General features: G+C 34.9%; 2 protein-coding genes across 4 annotated transcripts; one reads left to right on the top strand and one right to left on the bottom strand.

Annotated features, from left to right (window-relative positions):
- Window positions 1-43: 43 nt before the first annotated feature.
- LOC113761565 (basic leucine zipper 61) lies at window positions 44-5,287 on the bottom strand. Of its 3 annotated transcripts, none has more exons than XM_027304618.1 (5): window positions 5,017-5,287; window positions 3,430-4,844; window positions 1,434-1,509; window positions 955-1,081; window positions 44-569 (listed from the first exon to the last, which is right to left on the bottom strand). In XM_027304618.1, exons 2-5 carry the CDS (start codon window positions 3,975-3,977, stop codon window positions 403-405), a joined length of 918 nt encoding a protein of 305 aa, XP_027160419.1. In that variant the 5' UTR covers window positions 3,978-4,844; window positions 5,017-5,287; the 3' UTR covers window positions 44-402. The 3 variants fall into 3 exon arrangements, with proteins under 3 accessions (XP_027160419.1, XP_027160417.1, XP_027160420.1); XM_027304616.1 differs by having other exon boundaries at window positions 3,430-4,106; XM_027304619.1 differs by having other exon boundaries at window positions 3,430-4,102.
- An 8,149-nt stretch (window positions 5,288-13,436) lies between these two features.
- LOC113763064 (probable caffeine synthase 3) lies at window positions 13,437-14,151 on the top strand. The gene is made up of 2 exons (XM_027306755.1): window positions 13,437-13,529; window positions 13,755-14,151. Exons 1-2 carry the CDS (start codon window positions 13,452-13,454, stop codon window positions 14,088-14,090), a joined length of 414 nt encoding a protein of 137 aa, XP_027162556.1. The 5' UTR covers window positions 13,437-13,451; the 3' UTR covers window positions 14,091-14,151.
- The last annotated feature ends 8,792 nt before the right edge of the window (window positions 14,152-22,943 follow it).

Raw genomic sequence — 22,943 nt, 5'->3', positions numbered from 1 at the left:
TTGCTAATAATAATAATTCTTCGTTTTCCTCGGCTGTACGGTGACAGAGCAATGCAAAGACAATCACAAAAAGGTCAAAGTACAAAAAGCGTCAGCATGAATATGGAGTACAAAGATATTGAATGCATCCCATGATGTCGAACTCCATCAGTCAATGATTCTGGCAGTACATATCACGCGAAATTAGTGTAGACAAAGGCAAAATGTGATGCTCGCATAACAGGGCCATCTTTCGAAGGGGTCTTCTCGGTCACTAAATTCGTTATCCTAGCATAACTTCGAGACTCAAAATGCTGGATTTATGGGTTCTAGTTGGAGGTGAATCAATGACTAGAACAACTACTACATAAAATCCACGTTTGCTACAAAGTAAAGTGCAACTGTCAATTGTACTAACTTTCTCTAGCTAAGATCAAGTTTTCCCATGTCTAACATTTGCCAAGTTGCCTCTGCACTTGCTAACTCCGCAGGAGAGCTTAAACTGAAATTGGTGCTGACCTTGCTGCCATGGGCATGAGCTAAATAAGTTTTTAACCTCTCCATTTCTTTTCTTAGAGACTTGTACTGGCCTGCAGAAGGTAACAAGGTACTAAAATTTAAAAAAAAAAAAAAAAAAGAATTAAGTAAAATCATGCTAAGCCCTCCATCATAACATTTGTATCACCGACAATGATGGCTTGAAGGCAAACCATAGAATCATAGAACTTTTTACATTACAGCCATTTTTTAAGACTTCAAGAGAACTAAAACAAGAAAATGCGATAAATATGTGGGGAGTGCATTGGATGTGGCATCACGATGTACAATCAGAAGAAAACATCCCCCCAGAATTTGGGGTTTTTTGGGCCTCACTGTGTTTGTGTCCCCAAAGCAACCTCCCAACACCAACACCCCCCCCCCCCCCAACAAAAACCCCGGCCCTCCAAAACAAAGAAAAAGAAAAAGAAACCCTACCATCAACAATTTGTTTTTCATGTTGTAGTCTGAGTGCTCGTTGCTTTAGTTTGTTGTTTTCCAATGATAAGGCAAGACGCTGCTGAACCAGCGAGGCAACCTTGGAAGCCATATCCATCTCCACTTTCTGCAACATTAAATGCTTAATCTATTACCAGATGAAAATTTATAACAGCAGGCACATGAGCCTTAAGACAATAATAAATTCCATACAAGTAACGCCATAAGGTTAGGCATGTTGCTAACTGGTCCACCAATAGTGTTTGCCGCAGTTCAGAAACTTATTATCAACTAATAGTCTTTACTTGCTGATTCCACTTAATAAACAATCTTCTAAACAATTCACATTGAGAAACTAATGCTACCATAGATAACAGGAAATCGTTTGACCGTCCAAATATGCTCGGTAAAGACTATATAAGAGAACTAGATACAGCATGTAATATTTTTACAGCTATTTCTTTGCGGACAGAGAGTACCTGAAGAATGTTTACAGTTCTTTCCAGTTCAGCAATATATTGGAGTTTGCGGACCCGAGATCGCTGCCCAGGGTATCTGTACATACATCAATCAACATTGTTTAATCCTCAGGAAGTAGTGTGCCTTGAAATCAGAAAACTAATTCAGAAAATTTGAAGCGGGAATGGCAACTTGCAACAATTTCCACAGTTATGGATGGTTATGCTGCTGAAGAATTACTTACTTCGTGCTCATACAAGAGTGACCGAAAAACATAAGAAAGTTCAAAAAGACAAAAAAGGGGGAAAATTTAAGAATTAGTCTGCTCACAGAAATTGGGCCTTCCGTGTGCAACTTTTGCAGAAAGAAAGACATGACAAAATGCTGCTTTTACATTGGTCCGTTTCAATGGGGCAACCTTTTCTTTTTTTTTTTTGGGGGGGGGGGTGTTCAAGACCTCCTACTTACAATCCCTCCTACCTTACCACCCAACCTTCCCCCCCCCTTTCCAATGGAGTACCTTTATTACTGCCATATCAACAAACACAGAGATATTTTCTACATCACAATAGAAAATATTACAATCATTAGTTGAACAAATAATTCAAATTTTTGGAAAAGCTAAAAGAAAAGAGAAGCTTCCCAGGTAATCAACAGATGAATTAACAGAACTGAGAAGCATGACACTATTTCAGTGCATTAATTTGAAGACAAAGCAAGAGCCAAAACATGGTGGTCAAAATATTCGGGATCCAAATTTATAGTAAAAGTCTACTTTACAGAGTTCAAAGCCTTTGCTGATGATTTACACCCATGCCAAAGATATAGAGGTCACATCACATCTAGTAAAAAAGATCACAACATGAAGCGTGGGAAAATGAGAGTGTCAGATATTTACGAAGTATTAACAACAGTTAGTACTTTGATCATTCTTAAAGCGAGACTGGTTTTAGTCTCTGGTAGATTTAATAATTAAAAAAAGTTTGAGAACAATCAGTTCAACTCAACTAAGTCAACATTTAATCAATCAATTAGGTATACATCATTCTTAAAAATCCTGCCTTGACTCTTATCTGATGAAATTTGTATCACTCCTCCACGTTCTCTTTTCTTAGATGTCTCATGATTGTATGTAATAGCGATCTCACACTCTGTGAGCTTCAACAAAATTAACAAACTTTGATGCAACTTTTCTCATTGCAAAATATTCTAAAACTTCAGGTATGTAAAGAAGAATGAGAAGCTTAAGTTACTGCAAACAATCTCCAAAAGAAAGAATTATGTCATTCATTTGTTCTTAAACCTGCATTCTCCATTGAAGCGGACAGTTATGGATTCTTATCTTGGCTAATCTCAGGTTCTACATTTTAATTCATTGCAAACCATAGTTGGTGGCAGCTATGCATGATTGCAGACATTTTACTTGTCAGATGTTCCATTCATTGTATTAATAAAGATCTCCTCCATAAAATCCATATTCAACTTGAAAATATTTCAACATCCAAGATGCAACAATTTACCATACAAACAAATAGCCAGAAAAGGTATAGAAACTTGGCATATAAATTGCATAGCTGGAGCGGACAACATATAGTATATTATGTAAAACATGAAGTTAATTAAGCAAAAAGTCTAAGTTGCAGGACACGTAGCCCGGTCCATAGTTGACCAGTGACTTTTGCATAATAGGATTAAAGGCATTGCGACGATGTACATAACCATTAGATACAGTTAAACACCATTGCATACAGTAATCAAAATTTGTAACCACTTAGAACCATCGAAACTGCTCTTACGTTGATGGGAGCAAAACTTAGGTGAAAGGGCATAACCAAGTCTAGTGCTTACTCAAATGCAATATCAAAAATAAGTTATGTGATGTAAGTTCTACCAGATGGACAAGATTAAAATGCACCAAGCAGCTTATGTTAGATAATGGTTTGTGGGTGCTGGGGGACCATAATCATAATGGAATTTGTTTCTCTGAAAAAGGAGCGTGTTAGTCCAGAATCAAACCGTTTAACTGGCTTCGTCTCAGCAATCATCTCCCCAGCTGAACCACGAGTATCCTCCACTGACTCCAAATTAGCAGCTCCAGAGGCACAGATGCTGTCATTTAAATGCCACAAATGTTCGTGAGAGACATATTCTGACAATGCAGAAACTATTGCATTCTCAGGGAAGGATATTTTTCCTTTTGCACGAGGAGAATTTGGGCCATATATAGAAGCAGACTCCAAGCTTCCATCACTTTCACAAGAGGCAGGAGTATCACTTCCACTAAGCTGATTTATACTTGCTAACGGAACATGATCATCCAAAAGGGTCAAGGAATCACTAGCTGATCGGCGATGTAATATGTAGCCAGAATTTGAGTCTGAATCATCCAGTAGGTCATCAAGCCAGGCCGGCTTCTCCTCTCCAATGGAGCTTTGAGACACAGACTTGTGGTGCCGAGTATGCAAATAAATGTGATTATCCAAGGTTGGCAAAGCAGGGTCATGCCTGCTGATCGTTTTCTTTTGAAAAGGGCATCGAGGAGGAAGATGAGCTTGCCTTGACATGCTGAACTAAACTACCAGTTGAGCATCACAGTCTAATAGATATTATTCACATTTTAGCTTCTGTTTGCCTCTTAAACGGACTATACAGCATCCCTTAATCCTCTCTTTATGCCATCATCCTACACCTACCTAGTTGGTAAAAAGAATTACAAAAGCAAAAGAAAATTATGCAGCTATAAGAAAAGTGACAAACTGACTTACAAATCCCTAAAGAGTATAACTCTTGCATCTTTATGGTTATTCAAAATGCACGTAAACGACTTTCAAAACCTTAGTAGAATTGTTTTGAAGCTTAAATTTCAGAGATCTTTCTTGTTCAAATCTTTCAATTGAAGGAGGATTGTAGGATAGAAATGAGCTCAAGACAGCTTCAAAAGGTCCGACATCATTACTAAATAAAAAACCTTTGTTTATTAAAAAAAACCGAAAAAATACCTATATACCCCAAATGAAAATTATGTCGCTCGAGTATAACCGTTACAGAAACAAAAGAGATGAAAGAAGGAGCTATGCTCATCATATTTTGTGATTGAAAAATAGAGAAACGTGGGATTAGTTTTTTGGATGCAACAGTTAACGCAGACACCCAACAATTGCAGTGCAGAAAAGAATCTGAGAAAATCGCTAATACAAGTAAAATAAAACGTTAAAAGAAAGGAGAGAAAAGAAAATTGTGAAACCTAACTAGTCCCTCTGATAAAGGCCAACCAACACTCCCCTGGGGGAGGAATGAAAAGAAGAGGAATCAAAAACACCAAGATAATCACTCAATTGGAGGTGAACCCTTTTTCTTTCATGCCAGTAAATTACGAGAAACACTAAAGACCACAACTTTTCGGTTTTCCTTCCCATTATCAAAAGTTCTCTCTGCAATTAAACACCAAATTATAAGAAACAAGAAACCAACAGCAATGATAGAGTCCAAAAAGGAAGAGAACAAAAAAAAATCCACACTAAAGATCTCATTTTTGTTTCATTGCAAAAACATTTTTTTTAAGTTCTACAAAATTGCAAAACTGAGGATTCTTAAACGACGTACCTCTTTAATGGGTTTCTCTGAATTATGGCCCAATAGTGGGATACAGTGACATGTAGGGGGCAAAAGAAAAATTGATGTGGTTGGCTTTACAGAGTAAAGATTGAAACTTGGAAATGCACAAAACAGGCTGGAAGTGTTGGTAGCAAATGTGAGGGAGGGAGTGAGTCCAGTGGCATTGGAGGAGTGTACGGAGTGAATGGTGATTGAGTTGTAAACAGCTCAGCTGAGCTTTCACTTTTTTGGATGCTATGTACGATATTCTACATCTACTACTGGCTATAAGTGTTGCTGAGGGAGGAAGAAAAGAGAGAAAATGTGTGGGGGGCAATTGTGCATGGCGGGCTTTGATTTGATTAATTACTGCAACTAGGATCTTGGAATTGACTATTCAGGCCTACAGTCTCATTCCAACAAGTTTAGGACTAATGATCTCATGAGTCATGTCCTTAGATATTTACCAACTCGTTTTCAAATCATGAGAAATTTGTCCCACTTCGGCGTTCCTTCTAATTTTTTTGTTTCTACTGGTCATCATTATTGGCTGCGAGCCCTGCGACAACAAATTTTCTTGATCATCTGATCTTGACTTTTCCCACATGACATTCTATTGCTCTCATTTTTTATGGTTGTTAAACTTTTACCCTTTGTTTTATTTTTGGATAAAATACGAAGAATGAATTACATATCAGGAGAAGAAAAGGTTACATGGATAAACAGTTATTAACAGTAAAGGTTGAAGAGGAGGAGGAGCTCAAACTCCAGCAACTTTCATCAGTTATGAACAAATGTTGACAGTCTATGATCGGGTGAAACTCTAGCACGTATGTGCTTTTATCCGAGCAGTGTTGCCAAAGATTTCGATGACTCGTTCTTTTCTTTTTCTTGGAAGGCGAATTTATCTTTTGTCATAATTCTCTGACGAGGCTTAGCACCTAAACTTACAGTTCAAATAGTAGTCTGTCTCTCTTTGTTCTTTTTTTTTTTTTTCTCATGAACACATTTTTTTAATAATTTTTTTATATTTTTCGACAAAAAATCTTAAAAATAGCAAGCAAAACACGGATTGACTCCTTTTTTATTTTTTTTAAGCAAATGATAGATGAGATTTAAGAAAAATAATAAGAAAGGGAGTTTAAGAAGCATGGAGAAGACATAGGAGATTTAACACAAAACTTAAGAAATAGGGAGAAAAAAGGGAATTTAAGAAGCAGGGAAAACAAACGGGACTTTCTAAGGAAATGTTTAGAGCTATAGTACTTTTGAAATATAAAATAATTTTAAAGAAAAAGATATTTTAAGAAAGAGACAGATGAGTTTTGCATGAATACTTGAGATTAGCGGGTCTGCAACTTTGGATCACTGGGACCACAAAACTACATATAATATTTAAAAAATCCCACTCACTTTTCTGCGCGAGGATAAGTTCTTGTTCATTTTTTAATTCCTAGGACAAGTAGATGAGAGGTTGCGGTCGTGGTTTTTACCTTTTTCAAGACAGAAGAAAATTGGTGTAATAGAACATAAATCGGCAATTTTTAGATCAGAAATTGTTCAAGAGATGGATATTTGGTTTAATAGCTCCAATTAGTATTCAGTATGACAAAACAATCCAATTAAATTTTATTGATTTTGGACTTTTTTGAGTTGATAAATCCGCCCTCCAAATTAATAGGGAATAAATTGACTCATAATGAAATATGGATCCCAAGAATCGTCATGGACTATATGTTTATGATTTTGTGCCATATTCACTAAAATTATCTGGCATGATTTATTTTTCTCTTTAAAAAAAAGCTACAACACTTTTCAATATGATATATATAAAATAAAAAGATATGTAAAAATATACATTTACAATACAAACAGATAAATTTATATAAATAATTTGCGATCCAAACACACTTATTATCGATCGAGAGCCCCGTCACCATGAGTAATGCAGAAACAATTGTTTGGATAGTGTATTATTTGAAATATTATTTGAAATAATTACTGTAACACTTTTTGTGATGTGATGTATGTGAGATAAAAAGTAGGTGGGAATATAAAAAAGTAGGTTGGAAAATATGTTTGTGATGCAAGCGAAATATTATTTGAGATAATTTTGGTATCCAAACACTCCCGAACATTGACAAGTCGAGCATGCATGGGCGTGGGCAGACCTTTCACCACTCGGCCTTGATAGAGTCTTTGCAAACTTTTGTCTTGTCAACTTAAAAAAGATCAATGCTCCATGCATGTATGTTTTGATGAATCCCGCCATCTTTCCTTTTTCGTCTCAATCTTTGGTTTGTCTTCGTAGGCCAATGCATTTATCTCTATTTCCTAATACTCAATGGCAATAGTTAAATTGTGGGCTATAAATTCATCAATTCATCTGAACCATACCTATAAAACTCGATTTGACCTAGCGGTTGAACCAATCGATCCGATGATCTGGACGTGAGACCGGATCGGATTTTTAGTTGGATCGGATAAGCAATTAACCCAGTCAAATCCGGTTGATCTGGTCGTTCAACTGGAAATCCTCTCGATTTTTCAATTGATCCGATTAACCCTTTTTTTAATTGTGGGTCTTTATTTTTGAGACAAAAATGTATCTATGCTTTTAATAATATTTGTACATTAGATATTCATTTAAATATGTATAGACTTTACCACTTGCTTAGTTTTTATTTGATAACTAAATAATTTTTTATTATACAATTAATCCTTTTAACTTTTAAATTGACAATTATATTTGATTAGTTAGAAAATTATTTTTTAAATAAAAAATAAAATAATGCTATATTTTTAAAACAAGCGATATAAATTTTGTTTTTATACTTGACTATACTATTTATTTATTTAAAAGTATGATAAAATGAAATTAAATCGTCTATTAATATCTATATATTTATTATATATCTTTCTAAGTATGATAATTAGTATTTAAAAGCACTTTATTATATATTTTATGTATATTAAAATTACTATTTTATATTTATAAATATTGAATTAATACTCATCGGTTCAACCAGTGACCCAGTCCCTGTGTCGAGTTCCTTATCGAGCCGAATTTAATAACTTTAATATGAACGGTGTAAAAAATAGCGGTTGCGGGTTACTCCTCCTCCGAAGAGCTCCCACATCTTTTAGTAGTTCCTCACTCAACCACCGCAGGACAATCCCAAACAGCTATCTCCACCGGTGCCACCACGACGACGACGACCACCACCACCACCATGCAATCCATAATCCAGCTAGGACAAGGTCGAGTTAGGAGTAAGGACTACTCCGCTGTAATTAGAGTGTAAATTTGACCTAGTCTTGGATTGCAATTGTTATGGTGTGATTGGGAACAGGTTTTGAAGGAGAAAAGCAATTGGTTTTTTTTTTTTTTTTTTTTGGTTTTAAATGAAGGATTGTTGGTGGGGTTTAATTGATAATTGGCGAGGTTAATGGGGAAACTTGTCTTTTAATTGAAATTTTGCTCCGGCAGCTAATATTCTGCTCTGACAATATTGTCACCAGACACCAGCGAATGCTGTTGTACTCTTTGTTTGCGTGGTTGCTAAATCTATAGGCAACTAAACTCCAATTTTGTCATATCGTGTCATGTCATGTTTGTTGGTTGGTGAGTTAATTAATGCAAGTTGGTGATTATGGATGATTTTATCCTAAGCAACTTGTCATATTTATGCCAACTTGTTACAGAAGTGTTAGCCCCCCCCCCCCCCCGGGGGGGCTCTTTTTTTTTTTTTTTTTTAACTTTTCTATAAAGTTGTTTTTGTTCTGGCAAACGAACTACTTTATCTGCAAATGGCTTTGAAGTTGCAACCACTGTAACATTGAACATCACGAGGGTCAGCATCGTTTACCATGAACGAACAGCATTTCTTTCTTTTTTTAAAAAAAAAATTGTTTGCTTTTTATCTCACGAAGATACGTTTTTGCATCTGAAATCACTGATAACTAGTACTTTAGCTCGTGCATTCGCACATGATTTTTTTTCTTTGATTAATTATAAATCAATGCAAAGCTTGAATAATTTGAGAAAAAAATTATTAGTAATATTCCTACATATTTATTCTAAAAAATTTATCATAATCTAAATTTTAATTTTGAAAAATTTGTATGCAATCAATGTATCATAATGTAGTAATATTCATCAAATAGTACAATCCACGCAAAAGAAGTTAACAGTTTTTTTTTAACAAAACAGTTGGAGTTCTACAATGATTGTACATCTTTGAACTAGAAAAGATACGAATAAAACACACAAAATGCAACAATTCATTTTTTTCATGAACAAATCTTTGATTTTTAGCAATTAAAAATTCGTACGTAACAAATTAAACCGTACTAAGTATTATTCTTTTTAAAGGAAAAAAATTTTGTTAGAAGAGAGACAATTGAGAAGGGTTTGATACAAAAAAATGAGTAAAATCTAAATATCCTAATGACTCATCAATTCTCTTCACTTGCCTGCAAATCTTACTTCATCAAGGTGATGAGATGCTGAAAGGAGAAGGAGACAGTTTGGAAGCAACAATTAAAAGGGTTTCTTGAATGCAGATGGACATCAAAATCCCTATTGTATTGTGTGTATTCCAGTGATGGTGGAAATTTTGATTCATAGAAGGGCTGATAAGGCCCGTCCATATATTACTTCACAAAGTTCAGAAGTTACAGGACATGTTAAGATGAAAACAATTGGGCAACGATTTCTTGTTTTTCTTTTGGGATCCGGAAATAGTACGTGAAGAACGGGACGTCAAATTAGCTGGTTTACTCCATCCCTGCTGCATAAGTGAGCCTAGGGCTTTAAACGAGTCGAGTCGAGTCGAATTTTGGACTTATCTAGCCGAGCTCGACTTAATAACAGGTAAGTTCGAATTCGAGCTTGAGCTCGACGAGTCAAGAAAATTGAGCTCGAGTTCAATTCAACTAAGGAAAAGCCAGGCTCGAAGTCGAGTCAATAAGCCTCGCGAGCTGTAGCTCGATTTCTGACTCGCGAGCAGCTCGAATTGTCAGCTCGCAATGTAACTTAAATTTCTGACTCATAAGCAGTTCATTAGCTCGAGTTCGTTAGTTCGTAATGCAATATTTTGAGCTCGAGTTCGAACTCGAATTCAGTTTGGCCAACTCAAGCTTGACTCGAGTTCGATATTGATCGAAGCGAGCGGGTTGATTCGTTTGCGACCCTAAGTGAGCCTGACAATGACACAAGGAAAAGCCTCAATTCTTATGTCCCTGTCCAGACTGGAGCTGGGATATCTTATTTGCTTTGAAGAAATAATTTGTATGTCGTTATAAATTAGAGGTTGTGTTGGACATAAGCTATTTATGAGCATTATGAATCTTGATCTAAATGACTGTGGATTATTAAAGTACTATGTCATCTTGATAGTTTTGATTTTTTTTATAAGGAAAACTAGCTAATTTTATTAAAAGAATAAATTTAACTTACCATTTTTTGAAATACCCTTACAATTGTTGTGGGACTTGTGGCTTTTGATATGCCAATACATCTCACTAAATTAAATGTTACATCTCATCCAACGCTGGCAATGTATTACTGTTAGGGTAGAAAAGATTAATCCTATAATTAAATAAGATAGTTATATTCATTGATAACAACATACATTACATAAGGGGTGTATTTTAGAGATTTAAAAGTTAAGTATATTCTTTAATGAAAAAGGGACTATAATTTGGGTAAGATGAAAGACAAATATCAAATTTTTTTTAAATAATATTTTACTTGCATCATAAATAAATTTCTCAATCTATCTTTTTATATTTTTAACTACATTTTTTATCTCACATACATCATATTATAAAGAATGTTACCGTAATTATTTCAAGGGATAATATCAGAAACCTCCCCTGAGGTTTCTTGAAATATCACTAAGCTCCCTCCACATTTTGGAAATCTCTCTTACCACCCCTCAAGTGATTGTGGGGTCAGAAGTCACTAGTTGACTTCATCAGTTGCCAATAATACCCTTGTTTCTGCTGTTACCTTATTCAGCTTATAAAAGGAAAAAAATTTAAAGTAAAGAAATTAAAACAATTAAATATTTTACGCTTAAAGCTTTTTGGGGATATTTTACTCTCAAACATTCAATTTATAATAAATATATAAATGTTTTTAAGTAAAATTCAAAAAGTGTTACAGTAATTTCTTACGAAAAAAACTAGTAGGTTATCTATTTAATATAAATTAAATATTTTTTAAAAAAGAAATATCCCATAAAGTACCAACTCTTTATGGCTTTTCTCTATTACATGAACCAAGTATCAGGTTTTAATGGGCATTTTATTCTGAATCATTTAAGTTATGTTAAATATATAAATATTTGCAAATAAAATTCAAAAATCATTACACAAATATTTTTACAGAAATAGCAGTAACCTCCCTTAAATATAAATGAAGTATTTGAAAGTAAAAAAAAATTGTCCATAACATACCAGTTCTTTACGAGTTTCTTCTATTAAATGAATAAAGTACTAGCTATTTATGAGCATTTTACTTTGAATCATTTAATTTATATTAAATACATAAATGTTTATAAGTGAAATTCAAAAAGTGTTACACTAATATTATTACGAAAGGAAAACTAGTAGGTTTTGTATTTAACATAAATTAAATACGTGAAAGTAAAAAAAGAAATTAACCACTTTTTACTAGCTCTTTACGGGTTTCTTCTATTATATGAATAAAGTACTAGTTATTTATAGGCATTTTACTCTGAATCATATAATTTATATTAAATACATAAATGTTTGTAAGTAAAATTTAAAAAGTGATATACTAATATTTTTACGAAAGGAAACTAGTAGGTTTTGTATTTAGCATAAATTAAATACGTGAAAGTAAAAATAATAAAAAAAGAAATTGCCCATAACATATCAGCTCTTTATAGGTTTCCTCTATTACACGAACAAAGTAATAGCTATTTATGAGCATTTTATTCTGAATCATTTAATTTATATTAAATATACAAATGGTTGTAAGTAAAATTCAAAAAGTATTACACTCATATTTTTACGAAAGGGAAACTGATAGGTTTTGTATTTAATATAAATTAATTATGTGAAAGTAATACTCGTAGGTAATTTAATTAGTTACTTAATTAAATGCATCCATTTCATAAACCCTAAAGGATGAGTTTAATTAGTTTAATTGTATGAGTGTCCTAATTAAAGGATGAACTAGCCATTTCTTTGCCCAGTTACCTCTCCATCTGCGCAGCTATTTCAAGCGGTAGTTTCACCTTTTAAAGGAGAAACTGGAAGCACTCAAAGTACTCGTTGCATGTCCAACGGTCAGTGCTCATGCCAGAAAAATACTCTCCAATTCACATTTTCCACCTACTGCAACTTTCTTATGTCACTGTATCAGTCAACCTAAGGGTATGAAGGGAACTAAAATACTCTCCCTCCTCCAAAATGCATTTTCTATTGTTACTTTTGCTTAGAGGGGCTGACATTGTTAAGAAAATGTCAATTCAAAGGGTGGTAAGAGAGATTTCCAAAATGTGGGGGGAGCTTAGTGATATTTCAAGAAACCTCAGGGGAGGTTTATGATATTATCCCTTATTTCAAATAATACTTTATCCAAACAAACGTGGGATGGAGGGAGTATGTAAATTTGTGATTGAAAAAAAGCACTTAGATTATGTTTAACAAATTTGCCAAAAAAGGCAATACATGCTGATTATATTCGAACATTCCACCTTTTTGGACCGGAAAGAGAAGGGATATGGGCATTTATTGAGGATCGTTTGGAGGATGAGCAGTAATGACATCTCTGAAAGCTGTCCAATACTGACACTTGGATTGATTATTTGTTGAAGATGATGATGATGATACCGATACTTGGACACTTGGATTGATGATGATAAGGAAAGGATAAATACTCCTATACAAGATTGTCGAAAATTCGATTAAGTAAGAGATCAGAAATGGAACTCCAACGAGTCCTGCATATGAGTGGAGGCGAAGGCGATACAAGCTACGCCAAAAATTCATCCTACCAGGTCTGTCTGTCCCTCTTTGACAAACACACACACAAACGCGCAGTCACAGGAGTGGTAACACAAGACTGTGATACGCTGATCTCTAACATAGTGTACCCTTTTTTTTGCTTAACTTTAACTTTTTTTTTTTTTTTTGAGTGGTGTATGTAGAAGTTGGTACTGACCAAGGTGAAGCCAGTACTTGAACAATGCATACAAGAATTGTTGCGGACCAACTTACCCTACAACAAGAAGTGCATTAGAGTTGCTGATTTGGGATGCTCTTCAGGACCAAACACACTATTAACAGTTTCGGACATCATACAAAGTATTGACAAAGTTAGCCAGGAAATGGACAATGAATTTGCACTGCCCACGATTCAGGTTTTTCTAAATGATCTTTTCGAAAATGATTTCAATACTGTTATCATGTGTAAAGGAGACGAATTCGACGGCCCAAGTATCTTAGACTTACTTGAGATGGCAATAAACGACTTGGTTGTCGAGGTCTTAATTTCTCTTTCCCTTTGATCATCAGATGCTTGTGATAGGAAATAAACTACTAATAAATAGCTATCTAGCTTGCTTATTCAGAGTTCCTACCTTAGCTAATAATAATAATAAAAAAAAAGGGGGATGCAAATTTATTCTCTGTAACCTCGATAGATAAACTTTGTGTAGACAAAGTTCCACTCTATATCTGAATTGACTTGATGATTGGCATATCCACAGGGACGTCTGGAGGAAGAAAAACTGGACAGTTTCAATGTTCCAATCTATACGCCTTCAGTAGAAGAAGTCAGGCACATAATTGAGGAGGAAGGTTCTTTTGAAATTGTATGCCTGGAGACGTTTAAGCTCCGTCATGATGCTGGCTTCTCCATTGATGATAACCAGTTAGGATCCCATTCCCAGGTACACTTCTGCGATGAACATGTTAGAGCAGCCCATGTGGCATCAATGGTTAGAGCAGTTTCCGAACCTATCCTAGCAAGCCATTTTGGAGAAGCTATTATACCCGACTTATTCCACAGGTTTGCCAAGAATGCAGCAAAGCTTCTCCCATAGGCAAAGGCTTCTTTAATAATCTCATCATTTCTCTCGCCAAGAAACCACACAAGTCAGACATGTAAATATTTGTTTTTAGATATGTAGTACCAAGATGATTTCAAATGTGGCTGTCATTACAGTTTAGCTCGTAAAGTTTTTTTGAAGCAAAAGTTCGCAGATTTAATCTTTTCAAGTGGATACGTATCACAGGATCATCCTGACAACGAAGCACGAGCTAATTGATAAAATGTTTCATCTACAATCGTGAGATCATTAGACTAATGTTTGCTGATTCAAGTCAAACTGACATATTACGTGATACATATAAAAATATCACATTTTTTATGCCACTTAATAAATTAATGAACATGTATATGGAAAATTCTTCACTATACTTGATATGTTTACGTCTCTTTTGAATTTTGTGGTCAATCAAGCGTCGAGGGCATCATTGTAATATTATATTACATCACATTTTTTTTAATTGTTAATGTCATTTAATATTATAATGATGATTTGGATTTTGAACACTTGAAGGATCACAAGGGTAACATGCCAGCCTATGAACCAGATCCATCGAGGAATTTGCAAAATATGAGCCACACTTTTGGACTTTGGACGTTATGGGCATCGGTTCAGCATAATTGTTATGTAATTGGGCTCTAGAAAAACCGAGTTGGGTTTGTCGGCCTCAGGATTTAGATGTCGGAACCCAAACATGACCAGTTAAAGCTCAACCCAACTGTTTGGGCCCCGTACATTCAAGATAACATGCACGAATCAGGATGTGCTCCGACTTGAAGCCCGTCCAAGCTCACTTAACGCTGAAATCCAAATTACGAGAACTACAACATCGTAATTATATGTAAATGTAGAAAGCGAAATAAATAGGGAAATTACAAATGACATGTAATAGATCGTTCAATTGAGAATTGCCTTCTCTTTATGGTAAATTGGTAATAGGTTATCACTGGAGTAGCATCTTATTATTTTCGTCACTTCTCAACTCTCACCATGCTCTTTCCATCCAATTGTCAAGTTCAAAATTCAAACCTTGAATTTGACAGTAGTGAAAACGTTCTCTTTTGATTATTGAACCAACTCTGACGATAAATATATATGTGAGAACCCTGAAAATATATATACAAATATCATTGCATATTTTATTTGCACTTCTAATTCTTTAATAAATTTTAGCATTTAATCTAATTGTTTTTAAATAAGTGCGTAAAAATAATTTTTTATGTGCAAAATAATATAATTTGTGCTAAACTATTAAATTCCTTGGCTTTATTATATTAAATTAATATTTCGAAGGTAAAATTATTTCGTTTAGTTAATAATTAATTCTTCCAAATTTCGATAGCTAAACTTTAATCGTTAATAATGATAAAGGTTAATAGAAACCTTAGTATTAAGATGCAATCAACAAATTATAGATAAACATGACACAAATTACTAAACATACTTAAGACATGAAATTACGATAATTGAAGCCTTGCAAGATTAGTGTATTATTAGGAGCTTAATTTATATTCGAAATAAATTTTTGGAGTTAAGTTAGAATTAAGGACTTAAGTGGGTATCAGGAAGAGAAGTGCAAAGACTAAACTACCCTCACAACCTCACAAAAACTACCATGCAAAACAAGAACCAATTTCCGGACAACATCATTCCTCACCACTCTTTCGGCCAATGCACAACTTCACCATCTAAACACTCAACCCTCACAAACACTCAACCTCCCTCTCAAAACCGCGGCATCCATCCTTCTTCCTCTTCATTTCTTTATCACAAACCACCACCGCATTCCACCTTCACCCGTGAGTATCGACAGAGAGAGAGAGTGTGAGCGGGAGGGTGAGCAGCAGCTTCATCCGAGAGCTGCAATCCGAGAGCTGCAGCGACTCTGCTGCTGTCCGTAAGTCTGAGGAAGGAAAGGAAAAGCTGTGCGTAAGTCCCACCCATTCTGCACTTCCATTTCTACCAGCTGCAATCAATTTTCCAGCCGCGACAACCACCAGTTCCACCGTCTGCCACAGCCAAGCGAACCAACACCCTAGTCGCGCGCGAGCCGAGGGCGAAAATTTCAGTTCCATTGTACGTAAGCTAAGCCTGCTGTTGAGGTAAATTTCGGATCTAGAACACCTGATTAGAGGTTGATTGAGCTAATTAGGAGCATGCATGTTGAATTTATGCGTTGGATGATGATCTAGAAAAGAAAAGAAACCTGATGTGTGCTGAATGTGGGTTTGCCGAGACTGTTTTGGATTAATGCCGAGCTAATCTGTATAACTCTGGATAATCTGAGTTTGCATTGTTGATTAAGTAACTAATCACTAACTAATTAAACTGTTTAAAGCTTTGCATATTGACCTTAGACCATCGGATGCTGAATTTAGAGAAGAAGAAAAAAAATTTTCTGATGTGCGCACATTTGGACTGCCGAGACTGATTAAGAAATGCTGTGCTTAATTTGTTTAATTTCGACAATCTGAGGTTATAATCCTAATTATCCAAGTGAAGATAAAATGTTCAAGGACATGCATGTTGAGTTATGCGATTGGACGATGGAATTAGGAACTTGGGAAAATTCTGATTTAGTGAAATGGAATTTTTGTGAACCAGAAATCTGAAATGCAGTTGTAATCTGCTTAAATTTGATAATCTGAGCATGTATTGGTGATTATCCGACTAATCACTAGGTGATTAACCTGGCTATGGCTTGCATGTTAGTTTTGAGTACAAAATACAAAGATTTAGCCGAGGAAAAATCCAGATTAATGACCAACCAAGTGCTAGAATTTTGAATATACAAATTTTGATAAGAGGTTGCTGGAAATTTCTCGGCTTCATCCGAGAACAATAAATGAAGAACTACCAGCTTCCTATTGTGAATTTTAGTTCTAAAATTCTGTATTAAGCTGTAAAATATTGTATAATGTCTTGATTTCATCCTGCATGAAAGACTTGTATTTAATCTGAGGGGATTATTGGAGAAAAGTTGTGTTTTAAAACTGGTTGCTGTTAGAGTTGAAAACATGGCTGAGGAAGAGGATTAGAACCTGGACCAGCTTTGCCCTTCGACTTCCTTGGCCGTAAACTTTATATATCACTGCTAAAGATACTCTGTAGCTTAATAACCATCCTCTGCATGTCAAGTCAGTGTTAACAAAGGAGAAATTAAGGAAGTAATCGTACGTTGAATTGCCAATTGATGACCGTCATACTTAGCTGATGACAGATTAGTATATATATGATTTCTTGGCTGAACCATTTACTGGAATTAAGCGTTATTTGCCTTGGTAGATGCTGGTATGAATGTCATACTTAGAGATATGGATGGTTTGAATTAAAGTTTTATGGTTCAAAAGAGAAAAAGGAGTTTTTCACAATTGAAAAATGAGTTTCCAGATTTTCGGAGTTCACTGACCAGTCTCAGCAAAATGCTTATATCTTGGTGTAGAAAAATCCGATTGAGGTGCCGTCAGTGGCATTTGAAACTAGAATCATGGGCCTTTGTTCTGTAAAAATTTCATATTTTTCCTCCATGTGTACTGCTGTCCGTGACTCCTCAAAGTAGGCTGTCTTGCTTGAATATCCTGTTTCTTCAGGGAAATGAATTTTGACTTGGAGCGAATATTTGGCCTATTTGTGATTTGAATTTCTGAATTTCAAGTGAAGCCTACATGCTAAAATTGTCTTGTGTGTGAATGACATTGAGCCTAGTGAAAGGCTATTGTGGTAATTTGAATTTCTAGAGTTATTTAAGAGTTAAGTTAGCCGTGACTTTCCTCTTTGTTTTGAGTTGAATTTCTGGTTGAATTGTGGTTGAAAGTGATTGATTGTTGTCAAGAGCTAATGATTGATGAAGCTCTTGGCCATTTGAGTAATTTTTGCAAGGGTTAAATTCTTGGTGGAATTGTTTAAGTGGTTTGGCCAAAATGCATTTGGAAGGTCCACGATTTGTGATTTGGAATTGTTTAAATACTTTGGACTTCCTTTGGTTGATTTTGATTAGAATTGAATCTGTTGAGACCTAGGGCTAATGATTGATGAAGCCCTAGTGAAACTGATGTTTGAATTGTGTTTTTACTATATTGGCAACTTGGAATATAATGTGCAAATGAATTGGAATCGTGAAGTCCGTTTTGGTCCCTTGAATGCGAATACTTTTAAATCAAGCTTTGTGGGAATATTTTGCTTTAATATCAAGTTATATACATTGAGTATAGTACATTAATATTAAAATCTAGATATCGGGACTGTTAAAACCTTGCCGATTAGTTAATTCTTTTCTTTATTTAAACTAGTGTTTCACCTTTAATAAATAATTGCATTAACTTCCAAACTTTAATTTTTTTTCACAAAATTATCCTTGACCAATTGTTTTAAAGGAAATTTGTTAAAAACATTAGATTTGAATAATTTCAAATAAAAGACAAAGGGAACTTGTTCGGCAAGAAAACTTGTTTGAATTAATTTGGTTCTAGTTTGCCCTCTAGAAGGGAAATACCTTTAAAGAAACCATACGAAATATTTTATTTCTTTACTAGCCTTAATTCCAAGGGAACTATTGATTTGTTTCGAGAAATTAAATTAGTTTTATACAAGATAACCTTTTATATATAAAACAAGGGTTTGTTGAGTAAAACTTATAGTTTTAAAACTTGGATTTCTAGGGTGTAGCGAGGACGTGGACTTCGATTCCCAGCTTGACTGGTGACTTCACTCTTGGTGAGTGTCCCTGCTTGTTTTATGACTATTTGGTTAAAGTGCTTTATCGACTCGTTATGTGATAATTGCCAAAAATGGCTGCTGATCCATCGAAGTGAGCAGTGTGTACTTTATCACACTATCCGTTCGAGTGGTAACTTGCGTGAAGTGTTTTTGTGAATATCTTGCTCGCGCTTGTTAAGTGTTAAGTTACTAGGCAGGGGAATGTACCACACCTTAAGGGTGGGAGGGTCTCTTATCCTGATCTGGTAATCAAGTATTGGACGTAAAGTCGTTGGGTGAATCTCTCGACCAGTCTATAAGTGTTGGACGTAAAGTCGTTGGGTGAACCCCTCGACCAGTCTATATCCAAAGGGTATATTCGAATATTACTGCTTTCTTATTTCGTGACGTCGTTGGGTGAATCCCTCGACTAATTAGCCAAAGGGTATATTCGAATATTACTACTTTCTTATTTCGTGACGTCGTTGGGTGAATCTCTCGACTAGTTTATCCAGGGAGTATACTCGAGTACTACCGCTCTCATCTATTTTGTCGTGCGGGCCCGGAGTTGAGGTATGATCGGTGGCCGGAGTTAAGTAAAATAAGGAGTTCTACATGGACCGTAAGTAGTGAGAGTTGACGGAGGGTCAACTACGGTAAATTTTGATCAAGCGCGGAAAATGGCTCCTGAGAGCCCCGTATCCTACTTTGTACTGTTATGCACTTTCCTAATTGTTTACTTCAGTTGAAATCAATACGTGTTAGTTGTTTTATTTAATTGCATGTTTTGGGGCACCACTGAGTTTTAGCTCACCCCACGTTTATTTGTTTTCCTTGACAGGACATGGCACTTGAGCAAGACTTGAAATCTAATTTCACTTTTATGCATGTAGTTTGAGTTAAACATTGTATTTTCTATTTTGGTTTGCCACTTGAAGCTGGAAAATGTGTAAACCCTAATTTTGTCATTTGGCTGGTGTGTATATATTTTTGTTGTGTAAAATTATATGTTTTTGGGATGGTATGACTTTAATCCTTGTAAGTAACGCGTGAAGTGTTTAAGAGCCGTCGATTGGCTATCTTATAAATGTTGTTATCTTTGAAATTAATGAGGATTTAGTTATCAGTCTATCTGGAAGGAAACGGTGTTGTAACAGCTTAGTTTATTCTTCGGAAGGATTTAGGCTAGATTGCTTGCGTGAGTCCTGGCGAGAGTTAGGCAGACGGCCCGCCAACCCTCCGGTTCGCCTTAGGGGAAAGTGGGGTCGCCACAATATAGTTCATTTTTTCCACCCATACTATTTAGTTTAACCAACTTCCTTTATTTATTTGTTTCAAAATTTTTCGCTTGTGTGCCAAGCATTCAAACCTAATGATCTTTTACTCCTCATCAATACCCGTGTAGAATTTCTCCCAGTTTCAATGGCCCATAGCTACAATTATGAGATTCTTCTGTCCGAAGCATATAATAACAGAGTGAGATTCTCTTTTTTCTTCTGAACAATAATTAGAGATTATCTAATTAGACCAGCATGATTACAGAGCTCAAATGGCCAATCAGAGATAGAACAACCATATGAAAGTGATCAGACACGTTTGTCACGGGGACGGTTTACGTGGGGCGAAAGGAATTATTGAAAGTTGCAATCGGGGGTCGAGGGACCACTGAATTCATAATAATTGTAGCAAACAATTTGAATAAAAATCTTTCGATTGCTTTTGTTTATAGTGTGGATTGAAACTACAGCGTGAATGTGATCATGTCACTTTTCCATTTTTTGTTGGCGGATTGAATCCAATGGTCTGTTTGTATTTTATTGACTAATAATGATCGGGTGGTGTGTTTTCCACTTTCTATTGGTGGATTGAATCCAATGGTTTGTTTGCTACATTTTCTATGTACACATTTTTCAACCACCTTTCTATATAACGTATATCAAATTGTTATAGTAATTTTTTTTTTATAAAAAATTTAGAAACATACAATCGAAACAAAACTGATATTTGCATTGTAAGATAATTTTTGACATATAATCAAAATATTAGAGTAAAGTGTTGGAAACTATTTTTAAAATACAAATATTACTTACCTATTTCTTTTTCAGTTTTTCAGATTCATGCTTATTTTTTTTCAAGAAAAGAAATTTGGACGGATTCAATATTGGTTATCAGCATGAGCCAGACCATTGAGACTGCTGATACCAGGCCCTGCTTATCGTACAAAGCATGAATGATTGCAAAAAGACAATTAATCTTATTGAAAACTTAAAAATCAGAATTTACTCAATCACTGACTAGGGCTCCTTTTGATAACGCTGAATCTGAATTCTGAATTTTGAATACTGAAATAATTAATTTGCTGAATTTTAAGCACTGAAAAGAGATATATTTATGTCTGAATCTTAATGCTGAATCTATTTATACTGTTTGATAAATATTCATAATTTAATGCTTAATAAGCTAGATTGTACAATTTTGCCCTTCTATATTTTAATCCAAAAAGGAAATAAAACCTATGATTTAATTAACTTAAAATTGTTAGGTATGAAAATGACAATGATTGTGAAGAGCAATGCATACAATGACAATGTTTCTTTGGGTGGAAAAAGGGTATGGTTTCATCGTTTTGAGAATAGGAAAACGAGTTTTTAATACTCTAAAAGCACGTTCAATTACATTTCTCAATCTTGCATGTGCTTGGTTAAAACGTTCTTCTTTTGATCTTGGACAAGAAGCAGTTTAAAAATCAGACAACTAATATCTAATATTTCGATATGGTGTCATAAAGCCACGTGTGTGTGGATAAGCTGCATCACATAAATAATATTTATCTGTACAAAAAATATATATATCAAAATATAAATGTTTGTGGATGAAAATTACTGCAAAAAAATACTATTGTTAAAAAAAAAATTTGAATAGAGAATATCAGGTTGTTTTGTTTAATTAGATAAGGATTTTATTTTTTTTTTTAGCTTAACGGCACATCTAGCCTAGCCTAACCTACTCCTACTCCTAAGGGGAGGGGAAACCTACTCTATGAGGTGGTCCAACTGAGCCAGGGGGAACCTGATGGGGACTGAACCACCATCAGACCAGACGTGTGCACCACACACTCGTATAGATTTAGAACAAACCTCATATTGAGGGACATTGAATAGGAATTTTGAATAGGGAATATTAGGTTGTTTAATTAGATAAGAATTTTGAATGTAATTAACAAACAGGGATATATTTGGTAGATAAGATAAACTAGTTGAAGTAAATCTCTTGATTCTTATCAAATTAAGCATTCAGTTACGATTCTTGAGCTGAAAAAAATACATACAAATCAGCACCACTTAATAAGTTCAGCAGGTGAATTTTTATTTATCAAACACCCACAACATCTAAATGTATGAATGAATTCAGTTTCAGCACTTTTTTATGTTATCAAACAAGCACTAGATTCTCGACTACGTAGTGCCTGTAACAGCTGAAAACAATCTGATAAACTGGGTAGGCGAAGTCGCGTTCCGAGTCTCACCCTGTGTTTTTAAATTCGGACCAGATCGGCCGGTCCGACCGGTCGAATCGGGAACCGGCCAAGTGCCCGGTCCGAGTTGCTCTAAAAAATCGGATGTTTAAAACTCGGTCAAACCCGATCAAAAACTGGATTTGACCGGCAAACCGGATGAACCGGTTTGATACAAAGCCTTCTCTTTTTTGCTCTTCTTTTTTACAAACCAGCGATGGGATCTTGGTGGGCCCGAAGGAAAGATATAATGGGGCCTTCTTAATTGAAGCAGAGATCTGACATGACATGCGCAGTAGAGTTGGAGACCTCAGCCACTAAGTCCTGTCGCCCAAATTTTTTTTTTGAAAGGTCAAAGCAATTTGAATATTATGTTTTGGCTCCTAAGTTGTTAAAAATTATTAAGATATCTCAAATATTTCATACTTTATAAATGTGGTCCTAAAGTTTGGTGTTATTTTTTAATCAAATTCATAATTTTAATTATAAACTTGTTAATGTTCATTGAATAATATAAATTGCTATTTAATTATTCTATTTTTTTTATATTTTCTTATTAAATATATTTGAATCATCAAATATATATATGAATATACATGTATTAATATTAACATGTTCTTAAGTATTTTACATATAAT

Source organism: Coffea eugenioides, chromosome 2 (assembly GCF_003713205.1).
Source record: "Coffea eugenioides isolate CCC68of chromosome 2, Ceug_1.0, whole genome shotgun sequence".
Lineage (NCBI taxonomy): Eukaryota > Viridiplantae > Streptophyta > Magnoliopsida > Gentianales > Rubiaceae > Coffea > Coffea eugenioides.
The sequence above is the reverse complement of the archived record's forward strand: the minus strand, read 5'-3'. Positions and strand labels throughout refer to the sequence as shown.